At 44.1% G+C, this 23953-nt stretch overlaps 1 protein-coding gene across 4 annotated transcripts in view; it reads left to right on the top strand.

The window, feature by feature from the left end:
- Nucleotides 1–23953, top strand: part of MSH3 (mutS homolog 3) — a 246423-nt gene that overhangs the window by 156507 nt on the left and 65963 nt on the right. For all 4 annotated transcript variants that reach the window (XM_068247988.1, XM_068247981.1, XM_068247994.1 and 1 more), the window contains exons 16-18: nucleotides 1048–1112; nucleotides 6806–6922; nucleotides 23691–23798. In XM_068247988.1, coding sequence (XP_068104089.1) covers nucleotides 1048–1112; nucleotides 6806–6922; nucleotides 23691–23798 — 290 coding nt within the window. The remainder of the gene's footprint in view (nucleotides 1–1047; nucleotides 1113–6805; nucleotides 6923–23690; nucleotides 23799–23953) is intronic.

Raw genomic sequence — 23953 nt, 5'->3', positions numbered from 1 at the left:
CCAGTATATGTAGGCAGGTGTATATGTCCCCAGTATATGTAGGCAGGTGTATATGTCCCCAGTATATGTAGGCAGGTGTATATGTCCCCAGTATATGTAGGCAGGGGTATATGTCCCCAGTATATGTAGGCAGGGGTATATATGCCCAGTATATGTAGGCAGGTGTATATGTCCCCAGTATATGTAGGCAGGTGTATATGTCCCCAGTATATGTAGGCAGGGGTATATGTCCCCAGTATATGTAGGCAGGGGTATATGTCCCCAGTATATGTAGGCAGGGGTATGTTCCCAGTATATGTAGGCAGGTGTATATGTCTCCAGTATATGTAGGCAGGGGTATATGTCCCCAGTATATGTAGGCAGGGGTATCTGTCCCCAGTATATGTAGGCAGGTGTATATGTTCCCAGTATATGTAGGCAGGGGTATATATGCCCAGTATATGTAGGCAGGTGTATATGTCCCCAGTATATGTAGGCAGGTGTATATGTCCCCAGTATATGTAGGCAGGGGTATATGTGCCCAGGTAGCCAGGTGTGCCCCCAGCCCCCCACCCGGAGGGAGCAGAGCAGGGAAGGCGAGCTATAGGGACAGCGGGGATGGGCGGACATCCCCCCCCCCCCCCATCCCTCACCTTTGTGCTCCCCTTCCTGCCTCTCCCCTCCGGCGTTTTTAAGTGTCGGCCCGGCGGCGAAAGTGGGCGGAGACTTACCTCGTTCCAGTCGCATGGGACGCTCCGCTCTGTGTGCGGCTAGAAGACCAGACTAGCCGCACACAGAGCGGAGCGTCCCATGCGACTGGAATACAAGTTGCATTCAGTTTTTTTTTAAGCATTACTAGTGTTCCAACTTGTTGTGTGTGCGTGCAGAGGGTTTATGATTGTTTGTATTTCAACTACTGAGGTAAAAATCTAACCTTTTCCCACCTCCCTGATCTATGTCTTTGAAATTTTGTAATTTATGTATTTGGACAGTAGTTGTTTAATACTTCACTGCGTAGCTGGGTGTACTCTTATTTCACAATTCTAGCTTCATTTTTTTTCTTTTTAGTTCTTGATTGAAGTGAAGAATGCACTGGTGTCCAGTGTTCCATGTGACTGGGTTACCATAAGCAGGTATGTGCTGTTTTGACTGAATAATGAGATGTATGTGCTTACATGTTAATGAATGTGATGTGCGGTAACATGAAGCCAGGGCAGTTTCTAGGCTAAATTGCACCCAGGGCGACTGTGTGAAAATTCCCCTGGGAGAGAAAGGGAGGGAAAAATGGGCTCCCCTCCACGTGGCAGAGTCTCTGTGTGGCCGCGGCTCCCCCCTCCATCATTGCGCCCTTCCTCCTCATAGCGGTGGCGCACTTGGCCCACCCCTAGAAATGGGGCTGCATGAAGGCATATAGTCATGTCCATTTTATAGCATGTACCAAGAAAAAAAGTCTATAATCTCAATGGCTGTCCTTGCATTCTTCAAGAAGCCTGTAGATGGAAACTTAGAAGATGTATAATAGGGCTTTATTTTCACAATTCTGTTTAAGAGCTGACACATAAATCTCCTACCAATCTTTTGGCAATCTGTAATAGAAAATAAGCCCTAACATGATTTTTCAGGATGCTTCAAATAAAACCCATACTCCAAAAATAAGCTGTAGTTATAGTTTATAAAATTAGGCATTTTACAGAAATCGAGTATCAAGAAAAGCATGATGGAATTCAGGCTTTGGGGCGTTATGATGATGTTTGTTCAATAATGCGGTAATTGTAGATCGTTGTTCTCTGAAAAATAAGACATCCTCTGAAAATAAAGCCCTAGCATATCTTTTGGAGTAAACATGAATATAAGATCTTGCCCCATATGCAATTAACTTTTGCTCCTTGGTGATCTTTTCACACCTCATCAATAAAATGCTACTTAAGCCACCAGCAAGCACGAAAATACTCAACATAATTTTGTTAGTACTTTTTCACCTACTTTTTGGTACTTTTTGCAATTGAAAAGTTATTTTAAAGAGAAGATGAAACATTTTTTTTTTCTACGAGAAAACTGAGGAGAAAAAGTGAATTGCTTATGGGCCCCTGTCTTATTTTTAGGGAAACATGGTAGGGAGGATGAATGAATCTACTCTCTGTCAGGAGTTGCATCGGCTTTGTCAGATTCTTATTACATATAGTAAGCTACAGCTCATTCAGATTCCCAGACCTCTGTGGGCCCGAGGTTGGTTAAACACTTTGGGACTATGGAGTGGGTGGTACTCTGACCCAGAGCATTCACAATTCACAGTCGCTCAAATCCTTATCCTTGCCCATTTTTCCGGCTTCCATTACATCACCTTTAAGATCAGCTGTGAATTCATATTTCTCAGGGTCGTCTCCAGGACAGCAACCCACTTGAGAGATATCATTTCCACCTACTGCTGGATAGGAAAAGCATAAAACATTAAAAGACAACACATGTGAGAGGAATATGGAGCCTGCCATAACGATTTCCTTTTAAACCATACCAGTTGCATGGCAGCTTAGCTGATCTTTTTGGCTGCAGTAATGTCTGAATTGCGCACTCCTGAAACAAGCATGCAGCTAATCTTGTCTCATCTGACAATAATGTCAGAAACACCTGATCTGCAAATGCTTGTTTGGGATCTATGGCTAAAGTTATTAGAGGCAGAGGATCAGCAGGATAGCCAGGAAATATGTATTGCTTAAAGGAAATAAATATGGCAGCCTCCATATACCTCTAGCTTCAGTTGTCCTTTTAAATGATAAGCAAGGTGAGGAAAGAAATTAAGTTTTACTTACCTTGCGCTTCTTCCAGCCCCTAGAAGTAATTTATGTCCCTCGCTGGAGCTCTGGTCCTCTCTGGGCTCCCGCTGGCAGCCTCTAAGGACTGTCAAACCCGGATGGGTCAGCATCCTCTGCGAGGGTGTGCACCTGCCCCATATGAGAACGTGGCACATCACCGGGAGTGTACTGTACCTGCACACTATGCTCCAGATGACATGGGCACGTTCGTGGGTGCTCGCACATGTGCACAAGACAGCAACCCATCAGGGGCTGGCGATACTTAGAGGCTCAAAATCACAAACACTGGTCCACATGACAGCCCAGGGGCCCCAGGTCTCTCTCACTCACTGGGGCCCCCATACCACTATGCGACACCTAGAGGGAAGTGTGGGCAAGCCCTGGACCTCTCACCTCCAGGGAACTCACCCCACCACCTCTAAACTCAATGCCAACTGCAAACAAACACAATTGCTAACTTCCAGCTAGAGCAATATCCTGCCTCTATCCGGCCAGCAGACGCCAGTCAGCCAATCAGGTGTACTGTCATACACCCTTTGCCTGCTGTACCAAATCTAGCAGGAATTACATAAATTAGCATTCAGGTGGGAGGCTTCGGTTGGATGCAATCGTGAATTGCATCGTTTACAGGGACGCCCCGTGTAGGCACATCTCCCACACGGTCCCCTCCCTAACCACTCACCTGTCAACCGCATCCTAGAAGCTGCAAAAAAGAAATTTAAAATCACAAACACTGGTCCACATGATAGCCCAGGGGCCCCAGTGTTTGTGATTTTAAATTTCTTTTTTGCAGCTTCTAGGATGCGGTTGACAGGTGAGTGGTTAGGGAGGGGACCGTGTGGGAGATGTGCCTACACAGGGGCGTCCCTGTAAACGATGCAATTCACGATTGCATCCAACCGAAGCCTCCCACCTGAATGCTAATTTATGTAATTCCTGCTAGATTTGGTACAGCAGGCAAAGGGTGTATGACAGTACACCTGATTGGCTGACTGGCGTCTGCTGGCCGGATAGAGGCAGGATATTGCTCTAGCTGGAAGTTAGCAATTGTGTTTGTTTGCAGTTGGCAATCAGTTTAGAGGTGGTGGGGTGAGTTCCCTGGAGGTGAGAGGTCCAGGGCTTGCCCACACTTCCCTCTAGGTGTCGCATGATCCTTAGAGGCTGCCAGCAGGATCCCGGAGAAGACCGGAGCTCCAGCGAGGGACACAGACAACTTCTAGGGACTGGAAGAAGCCTGAAGTAAGTACAACTACATTTCTCACCTCGCTCATCCTTACCCATCTTAACCATGGGCACACGGTGCTATATAAACCTGTATACCGGCACATGCGTCCAGTTTATTTCCTGTCCACGAACAGAGAAGGATCAGAGCTGCAGAAGGCTTTCAGCCAGATGGCAGGGCCTGTAGCTGGGGTCTCCCCCTTGTCAGCAGGCTGCCATATGGGACTGGTGCAAGAACGCTCCAGCCCCCCTGGAGCTACAGAGCTCTTTGATGCCTGTGCTTTATTGGTGCATGGTGAGGCTTCTGATTGGGATTCCTACTCACATGACTGTAAAGCCGATAGCACGCCCCCGGAATGTGTCACATTTACTCATATTGCGCAATGAATGAAGATGTTGTATTGTGACTACAATAAGAAGGATAAAAGAAATTCTTATTCTGTTTTAGAATTTCTACAGTCAGGCCTGAAGAAGGGACTAAGCATTAGTACCTTAAGGGCTCTTTCCCATTAAGAAGTTGCGTTAGATGCGACGCTAAGGTCACATAACGTGCCCCTAACGCAACGCATGTGAGCTTTGAAGTTGGACATTATATAGAGCCACGCTTTGCGTCTCTTGATGCGCCCGTGATGCATACTTTTTGACGCATACTATCGGACGAAAACGGCGCATGCGGCAAAAGACTGGAGACCACGTGATTGGAACACTCCGCATCACGTGGTCCTGCCAGTGACGTCCGCACAGTGCAGTGAATATTAATTAGCCATGTGGCTACTCACAATACACATCACTGAGCATGTGCAAACAGTCTTAACGCGGCTAAAGCTGCATATAACGCACAGCATGCTGCACTTTCATTGAACGTGCAGCGTTACACTGTAACGCAACGTGGGCACTGTGAACAGCCCATTGATTTTTCATTACTGTGAGTTGGGCTGCGTTACAGACTGAGTGCACAGAAAATGAAGTCGCACACCACTGGTGAGGTGCTGGACCAATATTTGTAATCCACGAAAAACTCCAGAAGGTCCGCACACTCAATTATACCATGTTCTGTTTATTCAGAAAACGTAACACACCATTCCACAACCAACGAGTCGTTTCGGGGCCCCGCAGGGTCCCCTTTGTCAAGGCTACAGTACAGAATGGTAACGTGCGCCTGTAACGTGGTGCGTTACAGACTGCTCTAACGTGCGCCTGTAACATGTCACTGTGAAAGCAGCCTAAAAGTACAGACTTCTGCACTGAATGTATTTGAATGAAAAAAGCTAGCAGAAGATGAGTTTTTTTGTACAGTTTTTCAGAGCCTCATATAGAATTAAGCCTTTAGTAGAAACTTCGCTAAATCTGGTATTACAGGCATTCATAGAAGCTCCCTTTGAGCCCATTGAACAGATTTCTGAGAAACATTTGACTCTAAAAACTGCGTTTTTGTCAGCCATAGCTTTTGGCCTGAAGAGTTGGGGAGATTCAAGCTTTTTCTGTCTCAGAACCTTACTGTACAATATCTGAGGACAGGATTACTGTAAAATTAGATAAAGCTTTTCTGCCAAAAGTTTGTGGTCGTTTTCACAGGGTCTAAGAGATATATGTGCCATCCTTCTGCCAGAGTCAAGCAAATGTCAAAGAACGTCAACTTCACGGTTTAGATGTTAGATATTGGGCTCTATTCACAAAACTTCTCATAAATGACTTATTTGTCACCTAATTGATAAAAATAAGCAAATTAACCACTCAAAGTAAGTTGTTCCTGAGTAACTTCATTTCAACATTACTTTTCTTACCTTAATTATATTCTTTTTTTTTTTTTCTTTTATACCCACCCATGGGTTTGTTGTTCTTGTAATTAATATTATTCTATTAACAATTTATTGAGCATTGATTATGGTCACCTTTATTGTACTGTAGGGACGTTCTGGTATACAGGTTTATATAGCTCCGTGTGCCTGTGCTTAATGTTTAAACCTTTTCCTGTCCAGCAGTAAGCGGGAGGGATATCTCTTATATGGGCTGCTCTCCTTCCGACTTTAGGAAAAGACATTGCCGGTAAGTAACCTATGTCTAGCTCACGCTTTGGCCGGTGCCATTGCTATTTGATAACTCAAAATTATTGTCTCCACCTGTCAGTGGCATTAATGCTCTGGCTGATCAGTCTATACACATTAAATGGACTATTTTTCCTGTAGAAACTATAAGATCCATTCATTAGACTGCTGCTCGCAGCATTGCAGTGCGAAAGGAAAAAGCTTTGCCTGCAGCATTCTGGTATGTTGTTGCTCTCCTGCATTATTATAGTAATCACAGCGGCAGTTCATCGATGGCAAACCTGGCACTTTTATTGTTCCGCATCAATCAAAGCTAAATATAAGTAACCAGTAAACAGCCAACCCTGTTCCATTCTATTACCGTTTATGTGATCCAATTATCATAATGTGAAGGAAAGCACCGATTCCAGTGCGTACTGCGCCATTCACATGCCTAAATAAGCTTGTTTGGGCTGCAGCAGTTTACATGTTCATGTCCTTCTGTTCACAAACACATATAATAGCGTTCTGTAAATGGCATTCTCCCTGCTCTTCACCATAGTAACCCGCTGCTCTATTTATAAGGAGAGATATGTGAATCAACAGAGACTAAGTTCTCTATAATGGAGCTATCTTTTTCTTTTTTATTTCCGGCCTTTTATTGTAAGGTTCAGTGAGCTTAAAAAAAAGCTTGTGTCTAATTGTCCCCAGTGATTATATAACTGATTGCTTAGTAACCTTCATTTTTTTTCTCTCCCTCTCTTCTTCTAGCACAAAAGCTGTCAGTCGCTTCCACTCTCCCTTTATTGTAGAAAATTACAGACTTCTGAATCGGCTTAGGGAGCAGTTAGTCCTTGACTGCAGTATGGAATGGCTTCGTTTTCTAGAGTGAGTGTCACTGATGGTCATTATACATGTTTAGCAAATGTGTGTGCAACGCTGGGAAGCTTCAGGGCTCGTTCGCACTGCACAAGAAAAGCTGTGTTTTCCGGGAATGCAGGAAAAGCAAAATCGGACCGTGAACTCATCCTGTGTTACTAATAGGGTGTAGTCGAACTGTCAACCATGAATGCAACACGCATGGACTGGACTGCAAATGCAAATTCCCCACAGGCTGCAATTTTCCTGCAATAGTAACGCGATCTTGCCACAAATCTGATGTGGTGTGAGCCTATGGTAACGGAAGGGTGTCAGTTTACAGTAGTCTGGCCACTGCATGAAAAAAGCCCACCTGTCCTGAGGATTTTGGATTCAATCTCTGCCATTCAATCTACTGCAGCAAATCGGTGACCGGAAGAAGCATGGGGCACCTTATTGGTTTGCAAAAAAAACCATGGGAATCCTGCTGCAACAGGGAAAATTCTCATTGGTTCATTGTGGACCAATGAGAATCCTCCTTTTTGCTAGGTAGGATTCACTTTGATTTTTTTTGCTTTCTATCAAGGATGCCCCATGCTTCCTAGTCTCCGGGACGAGTGGCAGATGATGGGAGAAGCAGCAGACGGTTAGTGACGCAAATGCAGCGGATGGAAACGTCTGGTAATGTGAATGACGCCAGTGCATCCTGAGCAGATGAGCTAACCGCTCCGTATCCAATGCGTTTGCATCACAGTGTGAACTGCCCCTTACCCCAAATTAACACTGTCTCCATACCCATGAATGATGTGCACAAAAAACTGTTAATTCATTCAGCATAAAATAATGTCCAAACTTGGTGTTTGGAGCCAACCACTTCATCTGTGCAGACATTTGGTTAATGCGAAACAAAGGCTGGCATTGCTGACATCCTGCTTAAGATCCCAGTGACCTGGCTGCAATATGAAGGGCCCACTCACAAATAAGGTGGTTTGCACAGCCTGAGTTTGTACTAGATCAATTCACCAGCATTGAGTTCCCCCCCTAATGCTGGGAATGCTCAATAAGATTCTTCAGCAGATTTACTGTCCGATCAATTTTCTGATCATTTTTCTTATCAATTTCCATTCACTTCTATGAGAAATCGATAAGAAAAACGATGGAAAATAAGATCAGACCTGTCGGAAATTATCTATCGAACCATCTATCTGCCAAAATATTTATTGGTGTATTCCCAGCATTAGATTGGGATAATCAGGACACCTTATCTATCGGTACATACACCATGTTAGTATTAGAAATAGCATTTCAGCATGTCAGCCTGCATATTTCTCTTTTTATAGAAGATGTACTTTGAATGAAAAATGAATTGTATTGTCAATACACTAGTAGCAGATTTCATTCAGGAATTCGGACCCCAGTTTCAAATAAATCTTAGTTCAGTTTGTTTGCAGAACTTCTCTCAAACATTGGACAAGGCGTTATTTTCCTGCATAAACCAGTTGCATTACAGGTGACAGACTGATCGCAGGACCTTCTGCTTAAGAATTTTCTGATATAATGCAGACTTCACGGTTTCTTTAACCTCCCTAGCAGGATGAATGTTTACAGATTTTAGGGTCTAAAAGTGGTGCAATTTTTTCTTATGCTTTTAGACCCTAAAAGCAGGGGGGAAAAAATCATACCGCAGTGAGATCTGCAGAAGCCCCTGCACTTACCTCCCTGGGATCCAGCGCTGCAGTTCTCCCTCCGTCCTCGGGGTGGCGCTGTACCCCTACAGTGAGATTGCCATCATGATGACAAACGGCAATCTCACCAGAGGGATGCAGAGCCTCCAAGCACCAGAAGAAATATGGTTGTCAGCATCTGGATCCCGGGGGAGGTGAGTTGAAACGCCCGCTGCGCTGTAGGCTCTGCACATACATCCCGGCAGCTACCACGAGTCAGGCTCAAGATTACTGCTCCTGGCTTCTTATTTCTACCATGAGCCTGACACAGGGGTACTGCCAAGGAGGTTAAAGGGTACCTCTAAGCACCCTTAGAAATAGAAGTTACATGCTCGCCTAAGAAGAGGGGAGGCTCTGGATCCCTTAGAGCCTTACCAGGCATTTGTGTTATTCCGTCGCCGCCGGTGAGTTGAGTGTAGGGTGAACCGAATGATGGCTCACCCTGCTGCCGCTCAAATTCCCGGCATTAAATACTGTTCTCCCTCCGTAGCAACTTGGAGGGAGAAGTAATTTGGAATCCGGTGATGGGCGGAACCCTGAATTACCCTTGAGCTGGTTGTGCACTAAACCACCTGCTTCACTTACCAGTCCTCTCTGTGTTCCCTCGTTCCACCACTGGGCGCCCGTTCAAATATCCTGCTGGCTGTGTCTTCGGGTCACCTCAAAAGGCTTCGTAGTACTCAATTTCAAGACAGATTCAATGTACTATCATTCACACTGCTGCTATCTCAAGCATTGCACTGCTCGATGCAGTACAAAGCCACTGCAGCCTCGTTATTGTACTGCACTGTAAGCTCAGTCACATCGATCTGCAGGAAGAACAGCCTTTTCCGATTAATGTTCAGTCAAAACGATTGGACATCGATTCTTCTTCTTCTTCTTCTCAAAAACATGAGTTGACATTTAATTTCCCCAACTGAATATAAAAACTTCATCAACTTGCTCTTTGTGTCGGGGATAGGGATCAGGGGCGTCTCTAGCCATTTTGTCACTCCAGGCGGGAAAACCTGTGGTGCCCCCTGATGAAAATAATCGTAACGCAGCAATATTTCCCCATAAGGTAAAAGTAATGCAGCAATCTTTCACCAGAAAATAATCATAACGCAGCAATGATTCACTTAAAATAATCGTAATGCGACAATCTTTCACCAGAAAATAACCATAACGCAGCAATGATTCACCATAAAATAATCATAACGCAGCAATGATTCACCATAAAATAATCATAATGTGGCCAGCGTTCACCAGGAAATAATCGTATGTGGCCAGTGTTGACCAGAAAATAATCGTATGTGGCCAGCGTTCACCAGAAAATAATCGTAATGTGGCCAGCATTCACCAGGAAATAATCGTATGTGGACAGCGTTCACCAGGAAATACTCTTATGTGGCCAGTGCCAAGTGTTATGGGTGGGCGGGCTGGGGGGGGGGGGGGGACTCAGCGCCAGCCAGGGGGCATATAAAAAATTATCTAGAGCAGAGGGCACTCACTGTGAGGTGTCGCCTCTGCAGATAGTGTGTGTGCAGTATAGCCAGCCAGGGGAGGCACTGGTCCCTGGTGCGTCACACGGTGCCTTCAAGCATATACTCTTCAACCAATCTGCAAACTAGAGCAACTTGCAATGTGTAAAATCGTCTGGTTTATTGACTAATAAAAGGATTCTACTCACAAACGGAGCTAAAAATGACAGCATAAAACCAGGACATCTCCTCGCACACCACACCGACCCCTGATGAGTCGTTGACGAAACGCTTGGGCGTGGCCTGGGCAGGAAGTGATCGGTGTGGTGTGCGAAGAGACATCCTCATTTTATTCTGTCATTTTTAGCTCCGTTTGTGAGTATAATCCTTTTAAATAGTCAATAAACCAGACAATTTTACACATTGGAGGTTGCTCAAGTTTGCAGATTGCTTTAAGAGTATATGTCAGTCCATGTGAGAAAGCAGTGGAGAGACCCTGCAACACAAGCGTTTATGCTGTCTCTGGATGTGTGACAGCCACATAAAAAGGTGAGCTCGGTCCCTGCTGGTGGCGGGCACGGTTTCTGGTGTGGTGGCACGTAGTGTAACTCACTTTGCAACACAGTCTTTCCCTGGTGTTGGCGGAGGGAATATGTAGGAATCATACAGCCTGCGCAATAAGATGTATCTGGTTTTGATTGCATAAGGAGCACATAGGAGAAGGCATCTCAGGAGGGAGCTGCATTGCTGGATTACCAGGAGGATTTGTTTGGAAATCTGTGGTGCTGTCTGTGGGTCTGGGCGGCTACCACGCCAGGTGAGCGAACTACCAAGAGGTGGTGGGTTCACACCAAGCGTGCCCTGGGTGACTCTCAGTTTAACCAGCCGGGCGGTATGGACGAGCTCAGCTCGTCCATCACCGCCGGAGGCTGCCACTCAGGCCCTGCTGGGCCGATTTTCATCAAATAAAGAGCAGCACACGCAGCCGGCACTTTGCCAGCCGCGTGTGCTGGCGATCCGCCGCGAGCAGCGGCGAAAGAGGGTCCCCCCAGCCGCCTGAGCCCAGCGTAGCCGGAACAAAAAGTTCCGGCCAGCGCTAAGGGCTGGATCGGAGGCGGCTGACGTCAGGACGTCGGCTGACGTCCATGACGTCACTCCGCTCGTCGCTATGGCGACGATGTAAGCAAAACAAGGAAGGCCGCTCATTGCGGCCTTCCTTGTTTATTCTGGGCGCCGGAGGCGATCGGAAGAACGCCTCCAGAGCGCCCTCTAGTGGGCTTTCATGCAGCCAACTTTCAGTTGGCTGCATGAAATAGTTTTTTTTTTATTTAAAAAAAAAACCTCCCGCAGCCGCCCTGGCGATCTTAATAGAACGCCAGGGTGGTTAAACAACACATGGACTCTTCTGCTTAGTGGATGGGGATCTAAACACTGATACAAAGTTGTTACTGCAGACTATGCTATGATATCTTGTTTTTATACTATATACAGGATCTTCTAAAAAAAATTAGCATATTGTGATAAAGTTCATTATTTTCTGTAATGTACTGATAAACATTAGACTTTCATATATTTTAGATTCAAATACACACAACTGAAGTAGTTCAAGCCTTTTATTGTTTTAATATTGATGATTTTGGCATACAGCTCATGAAAACCCAAAATTCCTATCTCAAAAAATTAGCATATTTCATCCGACCAATAAAAGAAAAGTGTTTTTAAAACAAAAAAGTCAACCTTCAAATAATTATGTTCAGTTATGCACTCAATACTTGGTCGGCAATCCTTTTGCAGAAATTACTGCTTCAATGCGGCATGGCATGGAGGCAATCAGCCTGTGGCACTGCTCAGGTGTTATGGAGGCCCAGGATGCTTCGATAGCGGCCTTAAGCTCATCCAGAGTGTTGGGTCTTGTGTCTCTCAATTTTCTCTTCACAATATCCCACAGATTCTCTATGGGGTTCAGGTCAGGAGAGTTGGCAGGTCAATTGAGCACAGTAATACCATGGTCGTAAACCATTTACCAGTGGTTTTGGCACTGTGAGCAGGTGCCAGGTCGTGCTGAAAAATGAAATCTTCATCTCCATAAAGCTTTTTAGCAGATGGAAGCATGAGGTGCTCCAAAATCTCCTGATAGCTAGCTGCATTGACTCTGCCCTTGATGAAACACAGTGGACCAACACCAGCAGTTGACATGGCACCCCAGACCATCACTAACTGTGGGTACTTCACACTGGACTTCAGGCATTTTGGCATTTCCCTCTCCCCAGTCTTCCTCCAGACTCTGGCACCTTGATTTCCGAATGACATGTAAAAGTTGCTTTCATCCGAAAAAAGTACTTTGGACCACTGAGCAACAGTCCAGTGCTGCTTCTCTGTAGCCCAGGTCAGGTGCTTCTGCCGCTGTTTCTGGTTCAAAAGTGGGTTCATGCTTCCATCTGCTGAAAAGCTTTATGGAGATGAAGATTTCATTTTTCAGCACGACCTGACACCTGCTCACAGTGCCAAAACCACTGGTAAATGGTTTACTGACCATGGTATTACTGTGCTCAATTGGCCTGCCAACTCTCCTGACCTGAACCCCATAGAGAATCTGTGGGATATTGTGAAGAGAAAATTGAGAGACGCAAGACCCGACACTCTGGATGAGCTTAAGGCCGCTATCGAAGCATCCTGGGCCTCCATAACACCTGAGCAGTGCCACAGGCTGATTGCCTCCATGCCATGCCGCATTGAAGCAGTCATTTCTGCAAAATGATTCCCAACCAAGTATTGAGTGCATAACTGAACATAATTATTTAAAGGTTGACTTTTTTTTGTTTTAAAAACCCTTTTCTTTTATTGGTCGGATGAAATATGCTAATTTTTTGAGATGGGAATTTTGGGTTTTCATGAGCTGTATGCCAATATCATCAATATTAAAACAATAAAAGGCTTGAACTACTTCAGTTGTGTGTATTTGAATCTAAAATATATGAAAGTCTAATGTTTATCAGTACATTACTGAAAATAATGAACTTTATCACAATATGCTAATTTTTTGAGAAGATCCTGTATACTGTGAGGCATTGATTGATGGAAGCCATCCTTACAGCAGCTGGACAGTGACTCGTATATGGTTCTGGGATCTGGTGACTCATAGAAGGCATATACTTGGACTGTGTGCAATATAGAACTGTATTTCTTGTGGGATTGGAAGTGCATGTTTTTTAAGGATTTAATTTTTATGGATGTTTGATGTGACATTATCTACATACAGCAAGCCTTATCTCGCTTTGATCTGAGTAGTGAGGTTTTGGGGAGCGCTTATTCTAGGTTTTAATTGAAACACTACCAGTTGCTTGGCAGTCCCGCTGATCTCTTTGGCTGCAGTAGTGGCTGAATCACACACCTGAAACAAGCATGCAGCTAATCCAGTCTGACTTCAGTCAGAGCACCTGATCTGCATGCTTGTTCAGGGGCTGTGGCTAAAAGTATTAGAGACACAGGATCAGCAGGAGAGTCAGGCAACAGGTATTATTTTAAAAGGAAAAATCCATATCCTGCTCAGTTTAGGTTCCCTTTAAAGTAAACCAGAGACAAAATATTATAAAGGATTTATACATACTTTGGGCTTTCTTCAGCCCCCTCTGCATTGATCGCTCCCACAATGTCTTCCTCCGCCTTCTGGTCCCGGTAAAAGCCCTGTAAGGTTGGCGAGTCAGGGCTCAATGCACATGCTACTGCTCAGTACTACTGCGCATGCGCTGGCTGGCCGCCACTGACCGAATTTATGGCACCCGTTACCAAGGATCAAGAAGGCGAAGGACAACGGTGTGGGAGCAATCAGGCCAGCGGGACATGGAGGAAGCCCCAGGTATGTTTAAATCTTTTACAATATGTCGTCTAGTATGTGTTTTACTTAAGGTTCATAGAACTGAGCCTGAGTATCTTGAGGCCATGCCTAGAAGAATATTACGTCGACATATCGACAGTGTGTGTGTGTGTGTGTGTGTGTGTGTGTGTGTGTGTGTGTGTGTGTGTGTGTGTGTGTGTGTGTGTGTGTGTGTGTGTGTGTGTGTAGAAATATATATATACAGTCGGTTGCAAAAGTATTCGGCCCCTTGAAGTTTTCCACATTTTGTCATATTACTGCCACAAACATGAATCAATTTTATTGGAATTCCACGTGAAAGACCAATACAAAGTGGTGTACACATCAGAAGTGGAACGAAAAGCATACAGGATTCCAAACATTTTTTTTACAAATAAACAACTGCAAAGTGGTGTGTGCGTAATTATGCAGCCCCCTTTGATCTGAGTGCAGTCAGTTGCCTATAGACATTGCCTGATGAGTGCTAATGACTAAATAGAGTGCACCTGTGTGTAATCTAATGTCAGTACAAATACAGCTGCTCTGCTATTGAGAAATTTAAAGCAGGCTTAGGCTACAAAAAGATTTCCACAGCCTTAAACATCCCACGGAGCACTGTTCAAGCGATCATTCAGAAATGGAAGGCGTATGGCACAACTGTAAACCTACCAAGACAAGGCCATCCACCTAAACTCACAGGCCGAACAAGGAGAGCGCTGATCAGAAATTCAGTCAAGAGGCCCATGGTGACTCTGGACGAGCTGCAGAGATCTACAGCTCAGGTGGGAGACTCTGTCCATAGGACAACTATTAGTCGTGCACTGTACAAAGCTAGCCTTTATGGAAGAGTGGCAAGAAGAAAGGCATTGTGAACAGAAAGCATAAGAAGTCCCGTTTGCAGTTTGCCACAAGCCATGTAGGGGACACAGCAACCATGTGGAAGAAGGTGCTCTGATCAGATGAGACCAAAATATAACTTTTTGGCCAAAATGCAAAACGCTATGTGTGGCGGAAAACTAACACTGCACATCACTCTGAACACACCATCCCCACTGTCAAATATGGTGGTGGCAGCATCATGCTCGGGGGGTGCATCTCTTCAGCAGGGCCAGGGAAGCTGGTCAGAGTTGATGGGAAGATGGATGGAGCCAAATACAGGGCAAACTTGGAAGAAAACCTCTTGGAGACTGCAAAAGACTTGAGACTGGGGCGGAGGTTCACCTTCCAGCAGGACAATGACCCTAAACATAAAGCCAGGGCAACCATGGAATGGTTAAAAACAAAACATATATATGTGTTAGAATGGCCCAGTCAAAGTCCAGATCTAAATCCAGTCGAGAATCTGTGACAAGATCTGAAAACTGCTGTTCACAAATGCTGCCCATCTAATCTGACTGAGCTGGAGCTGTTTTGCAAAGAAGAATGGGCAAGGATTTCAGTCTCTAGATGTGCAAAGCTGGTAGAGACATACCCTAAAAGACTGGCAACTGTAATTGCAGCAAAAGGTGGTTCTACAAAGTATTGACTCAGGGGGCCGAATAATTACGCACACCCCACTTTGCAGTTATTTATTTGTAAAAAATGTTTGGAATGGTGTATGATTTTCGATCCACTTCTCACATGTACACCACTTTGTATTGGTCTTTCACGTGGAATTCCAATGAAATTGATGCATGTTTGTGGCAGTAATGTGACAAAATGTGGAAAACTTCAAGGGGGCCGAATACTTGTGTGTGTGTGTGTGTGTGTGTGTGTGTGTGTGTGTGTGTGTGTATATATATATATATATATATATATATATATATATATATATATATATATATATATATATATATATATATATATATATATATATATATATATATATATATATATATATATATATATATATATATATATATATATATATATATACACAGTATATATATATATATATGTGCGTGTGTGTGTATGTATGTGTGTATATATATATATATATATATATATATATATATATATATATATCCCCCAAGACATACAGTTAAATATTTTGGCTTCCCCATAAATTGGCCCTGCACTATGATACATACACTACATGATAAATACATAGACATATGACTATGGAGATTGTGAGCCCCTCTGAGGGACAGTTAGTGACAAGACAATCTCTGTACAGCGCGGCGTAATATGTTGGCGCTATGTAAATACTTAAATATATATAACACACACACACACACACACACGAATATGTGTGCGTGTTTGCTTACCGCTGTTCCAGGAGTTTGGGCACAGCCCCTCTATCAATATCAAATTGTTTATTTGATTATCAGTTCTTTGAAACCGGATTTAACTAATAGCAGATATAAAGCTTTTCCACTGTTCTTGGCAGGGCTGTGGAGTTGGAGTCGAGGAGTCGGAGTTGGAGCAATTTTTGGGTACCCGGAGACGGAGACGGAAGAAAATGCACAGACTCCGACTCCTAATGAATTTAAACTGTAATTAAAATAGAAAATATGATAAAATGTTCTATTTCTCAGATAATAATCATAATTTATATACACAGTAATAGCTGTGCTTAGTCCACAAAAATAAAACAAACCAATCAAAAAATAGTTACTTGTGCTGCTTCAATAAAGCAGTCCCCGTATTTTTAAAGTCAGATATCTGATTGTGACTATATATATATATATATATATATATATATATATATATATATATATATATATATATATATATGATGTGTACATAGGAATCTCTTATATACTAAATAACATCTATGCTGTAAGAATAAAGCCTAATGTGTAGCTGTGTCACTAATAGAGATGGTCAACGAGATGGAAATAATTCTGCATTGATGCTGATTTATGCAAATGTATGTACTCCCTTTGCTGATGAAATCAAATAATTTGCTATGTTGTTAGAGAGTCTGAAGCGAGAATAAATCTCGCTTCAGACCTCATAGATAGCAGGGGCATTTGTGCCCCTGCTAAACTGCCACTATCCGGCGGCTTAACGGGGGTCCCTTCACCCCCAAATCCCCTCGTTTCAGCGGGGGAGCGCTTCCTGGTTGGGGCAGGGCTAACCGCCGCAGCCCTGCCCCACGCACGTCTGTCAGCGCGTATCTCCGCCTCTCCCCCGCCCCTCTCAGTCTACCTTCACTGAGAGGGGCGGGGGAGAGGCGGCGATGCGCCGCTGATAGACGCGACTGGAGGCAGGGCTGCAGCCGTTAGCCCTGCCTCCAGGAGCGACCAAGTGTCGCAGTGGGGGGTTTGGGGGTGAAGGGACCCCCGTTAAGCCGCCGGATAGCGGTGGTTTAGCAGGGGCACATGTGCCCCTGCTATCTATGAGGTCTGAAGCGAGATTTATTCTCATTTATAGAGGAAGAATCTCAGCATTCCCCTGCAGAGTACATGCACATCATGCTTACATGTACCCACAGTTACATTGCCTAGGGCCTGATAGATGTTCTTTGTTCCTGTCTGTAACTTCTACAAGTACTCTTACCAAGGACTAGTTTTAGTCTTACTAAAAGTATTAGGCCCAGTGCACACCAAAACCGCTAGCAGATCCTCAAAACGCTAGCGGTTTTGGGAGTCGATTTCAGAGCGATTCTAGGCATGTTTAGAGACGTTTTCTAAACATGCCTAGCGTTTTTGGGAGCGTTTTTGTGTAGCAGATTACAAATATTGTTACAGTAAAAGCTGTTACTGAACAGCTTCTGTAACAAAAACGCCTGGAAAACCACTCTGATGTAGCGTTTTCCAGAGCGGTTTGCGTTTTTCCTATACTTAACATTGAGGCAGAAACGCTGCTGCAAACCGCAGCTAACTGCTAAAAACCTCAAATCACTGGTCTGCACCATCTCATTGAAATACATTAGCCAAGCGGTTTTACTGGCGGATGCGGTTGGCGGATCGCTGCTAAAACCGCTCGGTGTGCACTGGGCCTGAGAGGCAGAAGATCAGCCAGCTAGCCAGGCAACTGGTATAAAAAGGAATAAATATGGCAGCCTCCGTATCCTTCTCACTTCAGTTGTATTTTAAAATTCCTAAGCTTTGGCAGTTAAGAGATGCATGTTACTTCATGTTACATACGTTCAATCAACAAGATTGTAATATGCAAATTAGAGGAGTCGGTGGAATCCTAACCTTAGGAGTCTGAGTCGGTGGATTTTTGTACCAACTCCACAGCCCTGGTTGTTGGTGAGAGGTAAAATAAAGTTGTAATTGCGTATTTTCCTTACCTTCATATTCTCAGAATGTAGCCTGTGGACGCTGTTTGCTTTTAAATTATCCTAGAGGTGTTAATTGGTGTAAAGTAAAATTGATTTTATTAATCAATTTGATAGGTGCTTAAAGAGACACTGAAGCGAAAAAAATATGACATAATGAATTGGTTTTGTACTATGAATAATTACTAGAAGATTAGCAGCAAAGAAAATATTCTCATATTTTTATTTTCAGGTATATAGTGTTTTTTCTAACATTGCATCACTCTATAATATGTGCACATTACACAACACTCAGCATTCAAAATGAGTCTTTCAGAGCAGTCTGAAGTAATGAACTCTCCTCTAGCAGAGGAAAAGTAAACAGTTCAATTACAGTTGAGATAATAAAAGTCAGATAACAGCCCTCTCCACGACTAAAGCTGGCCATACACTGGCCCGATTTGCCGCCGTTTCGACAGCAGATTCGATCACTGGGATCGAATCTACTGTCCGATCCCGTCGATCGCTCCGTGTGGAAAATTACCGTCGATCGCCCGCGGGTAGGGAGCGCGTCGCTAGCGGCGTTCGAGTGCCCGACGACCGACGCAATAGAGCGGCAATACATTACCTGCTCCGCCGGCGCGACTACCGCCGGTCACCGCTGCTCCGTGTCCGCGCTAGTCTCCGGCATGCTTCAGTTCCTCCTGCCCGGCAGGAAGTTTAAACAGTAGAGGGCGCTCTACTGTTTAAACTTCCTGCCGGGCAGGAAGAAGTAAAGCATGCTGGGGCCGGAGACCAGAGCGGAGAAGACAGCGGAGACCTGGGGACTGGAGTCGCGCCGGCGGAGCAGGTAATGTATGCGGGCGGGGGGAGCGGCGGCAGCACCACCACCACCACAACAGATTGTGAACGGTTTCAGGCTGAAATCGGTTCACAATCTGTTTGCAGTAAAGGTAGCCATACGATCCCTCTCTGATCAGATTCGATCAGAGAGGGATCTATCTGTTGGTCGAATCTGATGGCAAATCGACCAGTGTATGGCTACCTTTAGTTAGTCGGAGAGCTTAATAGCTTTTTTGCATAGAGATAACAACTGGAGTTTCTCAACTCTTCCTGTACTGGAAACAATTAGACTAATGTATCTGATCTTAATGTTTTTTTTCTTAGCTGTACTACACATACAAATCATAATATCATCATTTTTTTTTTTTTGCTTCAGTGTCTCTTTAAAGTGATGTTAACATAAGGGATTAATAATGTCCATTTGCTGAATTATTTACTTGCAACATGACTGGGGATTTTTCAAAGGAGGTAAATTGCAATTACATTTTTGTTGTTCACTATAGATTACACACAGTGCTGCAACTTGACTTCATTTGATTGCAGAGAGACTAGGATTTATAGCACATAGATATTTACTATTACAGCTAAACACAAAAGGTATACAGGGAAGATCTAAGTAGGATTAGGACTGTATATACACATTTATCTCATCTATCTTGCTACACGTCACTTTTGATACTGCTGTGATCTGGAACCATTATACAGCCAGTACTTATCACCAAGTGAAAAATGTCTCTGTGGTGAAGCAGATACTGTATAAAAAGACAAACTGTGATCTAACTACTTTTATTGAGTACTAAAGGTTGTCACACTAAAATGTATAGGAAGAATGACATGTTTCTATTCTCTTGTGTCACTGAAGACTACTCAGTCTCTTGACTTCCATTATTTAAAAGAGCACTCGCATCCAAAAATAACCCGTTGTCATAAGTAACGAGTTATGTTCAGCTGATGCTTTTCTCATAACTGGGAGACTCCGTGGCACCTGTTCTGTATGATCCAGTATTTCTTCTCAACAGCTTAAAGCAGGTTTCTAGTTTAATTAGGCCTGGAGGGTAAGGAGAACACTGTGAATGCATTTACATTCAGTGATTTAGTAGTCATCTGACGCCAAGGAAGAAGGATATTCTTTATTTGTTGGCAAAGGTCAAACAGCTTGAAGCATACCTGAACAGACATGTGGCATGATGATACAAACATAAGTACATATAGTACCCATCCTGCTTAGATCTTGCTTGTGTTCACTAGAGTTGGGCCGAACCTCCGATTTTAGGTTCGCGAACCGGGTTCGCGAACTTTCGCGGAAGGTTCGGTTCGCGTTAAAGTTCGCGAACCGCAATAGACTTCAATGGGGATGCGAACTTTGAAAAAAAAAAAAAATTATGCTGGCCACAAAAGTGATGGAAAAGATGTTTCAAGGGGTCTAACACCTGGAGGGGGGCATGGCGGAGTGGGATACACGCCAAAAGTCACCGGGAAAAATCTGGATTTGACGCAAAGCAGCGTTTTAAGGGCAGAAATCACATTGAATGCTAAATGACAGGCCTAAAGTGCTTTAAAACATCTTGCATGTGTATACATCAATCAGGGAGTGTAATTAAGGTACTGCTTCACACTGACACACCAAACTCCACTGAACAGAACAGGTATGCAGTGGCGGGTTCACTGAACAGAACAGGTATGCAGTGGCGGGTCCACTGAACAGGTATACAGTGGCGGGTCCACTGAACAGAACAGGTATGCAGTGGCGGGTTCACTAAACAGGTATACAGTGGCGGGTCCACTGAACAGAACAGGTATGCAGTGGTGGGTTCACAGAACAGGTATTGCAGTGGCAGGATCAATGAACAGGTATGCAGTGGCAGGATCAATGAACAGGTATGCAGTGGCAGGATCACTGAACAGGTATGCAGTGGCAGGATCAATGAACAGGTATGCAGTGGCAGGATCAATGAACAGGTATGCAGTGGCAGGATCAATGAACAGGTATGCAGTGGCAGGATCAATGAACAGGTATGCAGTGGCAGGATCAATGAACAGGTATGCAGTGGCAGGATCAATGAACAGGTATGCAGTGGCAGGATCACTGAACAGGTATGCAGTGGCAGGATCAATGAACAGGTATGCAGTGGCAGGATCAATGAACAGGTATGCAGTGGCAGGATCAATGAACAGGTATGCAGTGGCAGGATCAATGAACAGGTATGCAGCCAGGGACAAGCTAAGGCTAACTAATCTTTCCCTATGAGAGACTGCAGTAGCTCGCCCTACTCTAACTAATGCAGGCACACGAGTGGCCACGGCCGCCGCTGCCTGCCTATATAAGGGGGGGTGGGGCTCCAGGGGCTAGTGTAGCCTAATTGGCTACACTGGGCCTGCTGACTGTGATGTAGAGGGTCAAAGTTGACCCTCAGTGCATTATGGGGCGAACCGCAATGGGGCGAACTTTTCCGCAATAAAGTTCGCGTGCGGTACCCGCACGCGAACCACCTAGGTTCGCGCGAACCAGGTTCGCCGGCGAACCGTTCGGCCCAACTCTAGTGTTCACTCTTTTTCTTTTTTGTTTTATTGCAATGGTTTATAAACCTGTGCTTTGTCTGTGCAGTCTAAGGGCTTGTTTCCACTGAAAAGCAGAACTGCGCGGCTCTGTGTTGCACGACACTCCCGGGGGCGGAGCTTGCGATCCCATTCATTATACTGAATGGGATTGCGGGCGCAGTCGCTCCGAAATGTAGGCAACCATGCGCTGCGATTCAAAAGTGAATCACAGCGCATGAATGGAAACAGCAGACAGTGTAGACTGTGCTCTGTCTGCTGTCTCTGCGATCGCGTTTCCATAAGCACACATGAAAGTGCGCTATATGGAAACGAGGCCTTGAAAACTGAATAGCGGTGCACTTCTTCTAAAAAGTAATTAGAAACTAAAACACTTGTATCTGGCAAACACTCGTGATAGCAGAATAATGCTGAATAGTTCAAAAGATAATTATTTCTCTTTTGTGGGGAGCTTAATGTACCAGATTTTATGCCACAATGACATGGCTTCTGTTTACACTTCAGACATAGAATTTTACCCCCTTAAATTAAACAGAAGAATGTGAGATTCCAGGAACGTTCCATTTATCATTACTCACACACATACTGGGGCCCCCCTAACCCTCCTAACACCCTCTCACCCCCCCCCCCCCCCCCCCCCCCCCAAAAAAAAAAAGACAGGCTTCAGGATCGCATGCCGGGCTTGGGATGAACAGAATCATGTAATCTTCAGTAATTTGAAAAGAGATAAGGGTGCTGTAGTGCAAAATAATATATCTACCTATGCGAGATAACACAATACAAAATGCTAGTGCAACAAAGAGGGAATAAGTATGCCTGTATATGGAGAGGCCAATTGCACAGAAGTTTAGCCGTGATTAGCCAAACAAAGCTGTAATAGTTACCTTGTGCAGCTCTGCACCGCAGGCTGACAACTGTCCTCTGGTCTGCACAGCACAGCCATCGAGGGCGATGCCACCTGCCTGTCGAGTGCCATACACAGATGTTGCGCTACGTGTACCATGCACCAGAATTGCTCCAATCGGTGTTTCCAGTACTTCTCCTTACAGCTCATCTCCACAGCTGTTCCTGGTGTACCCTGAGGTCCCCATTGTTCTCTTGGCATGCAGCGCAGGTGCTGTACCGACATGTTGCATTGCAGTAGCTGTGTAGCTATAAAGAAAAGTGAACAACAGAGCAGCTTCTGGCAGCGTAAGTAGGGGAACAACAGACTCAGATCATGATTGCCTTTTGAACATCTGGGTCACTTGGCGACCTCTGCACACCTTGAGGGACACCTGTACTGACTGCTATATTCTCAGCTCTGAGCAGCTGCCACTATCATGTGTTCAAAGCTTTACTTGTTCCATACAAATCATTGAGTTTCCACTTAAAAATGTAATTGGGTACCGCAAAGTGTGCACATTTATCTAATTGAAATAAACAAGCTCCAAAAGTGAGTAAAGGATGTTTATGAGCTACTTTTGATATGGAAAGCAGGGGCTGCCTACATACTGTATGTATTTACACACATGAAGGGTGCTTATAATGGGCTGCTGACACATTCTAGGGGTCCTGAATTGTACAGACAGAAATCAGAAGTCTTTTTTTTTTTTTTTTCTTGACACAAATGTACTGCTTTCAACTTTTCATTGAGATTAGTTAGGGGAAATGTTGGTATTGGGTGTATAAAAGTTAAGACCTCCATTTTAGGTAAGTTGTTTGTAAAATTGTCTTTCAAGAGTAAAATAACACCTAGGTTCTCAACATGCAGTACGCGTACCCCAGGGGGTACTTCTGATGGTTCCCGGGGGTACTCAGGCTTGATATACTTAACCAAGAACAACAAATTTAGAGTTTTAGAAAATGACAAATCATATATAAACAACACCCAATTAGAATTTTATCTAATTAAAAGCAACAATAAATGCTTGGAAATTGTTTAGAACCAATTATCATGTACTACAATTAAATATATATTTATTAAGGGGTACTTGTGATAATGTTTACTGTGCTAGGGGGTACTTGGTGAGTACAGGGTTTTATAAGGGGTACATACTAATAAAATGTTGAGAAACAATAACTCAACAGTGAAAATATGGCACCCAAGGTTACCATAACAGATATATTGATATTGGAGTAGTTTTCTCTTTATATCATTTAAGTTTCTAATTAAGACTGTTTTTATTTTTAGCAAATTTGGAGAACATTATCATTCAGTGCGTAGAGCTGTAAATCACCTAGCAACAGCTGATTGTCTCTTCTCTCTGGCGGAAGTGACCAAACAAGGTGATTATTGCAGGTAATCCACTTAATGTCAGCTGCTGCAATAAACATGTTATACCAGATACACTGAGGGGCTGATTTCTGAAAGGAAACATCAATGTTTTGCCTACAGCTGTCTTATTTAACTGGATATTATAATAGGTATGATGAGTTGATTAGGGAGTCCTCTCC

This window comes from Hyperolius riggenbachi, chromosome 1 (assembly GCF_040937935.1).
Source record: "Hyperolius riggenbachi isolate aHypRig1 chromosome 1, aHypRig1.pri, whole genome shotgun sequence".
In the NCBI taxonomy this organism is placed as follows: Eukaryota; Metazoa; Chordata; class Amphibia; order Anura; family Hyperoliidae; genus Hyperolius; species Hyperolius riggenbachi.
The sequence above is the reverse complement of the archived record's forward strand: the minus strand, read 5'-3'. Positions and strand labels throughout refer to the sequence as shown.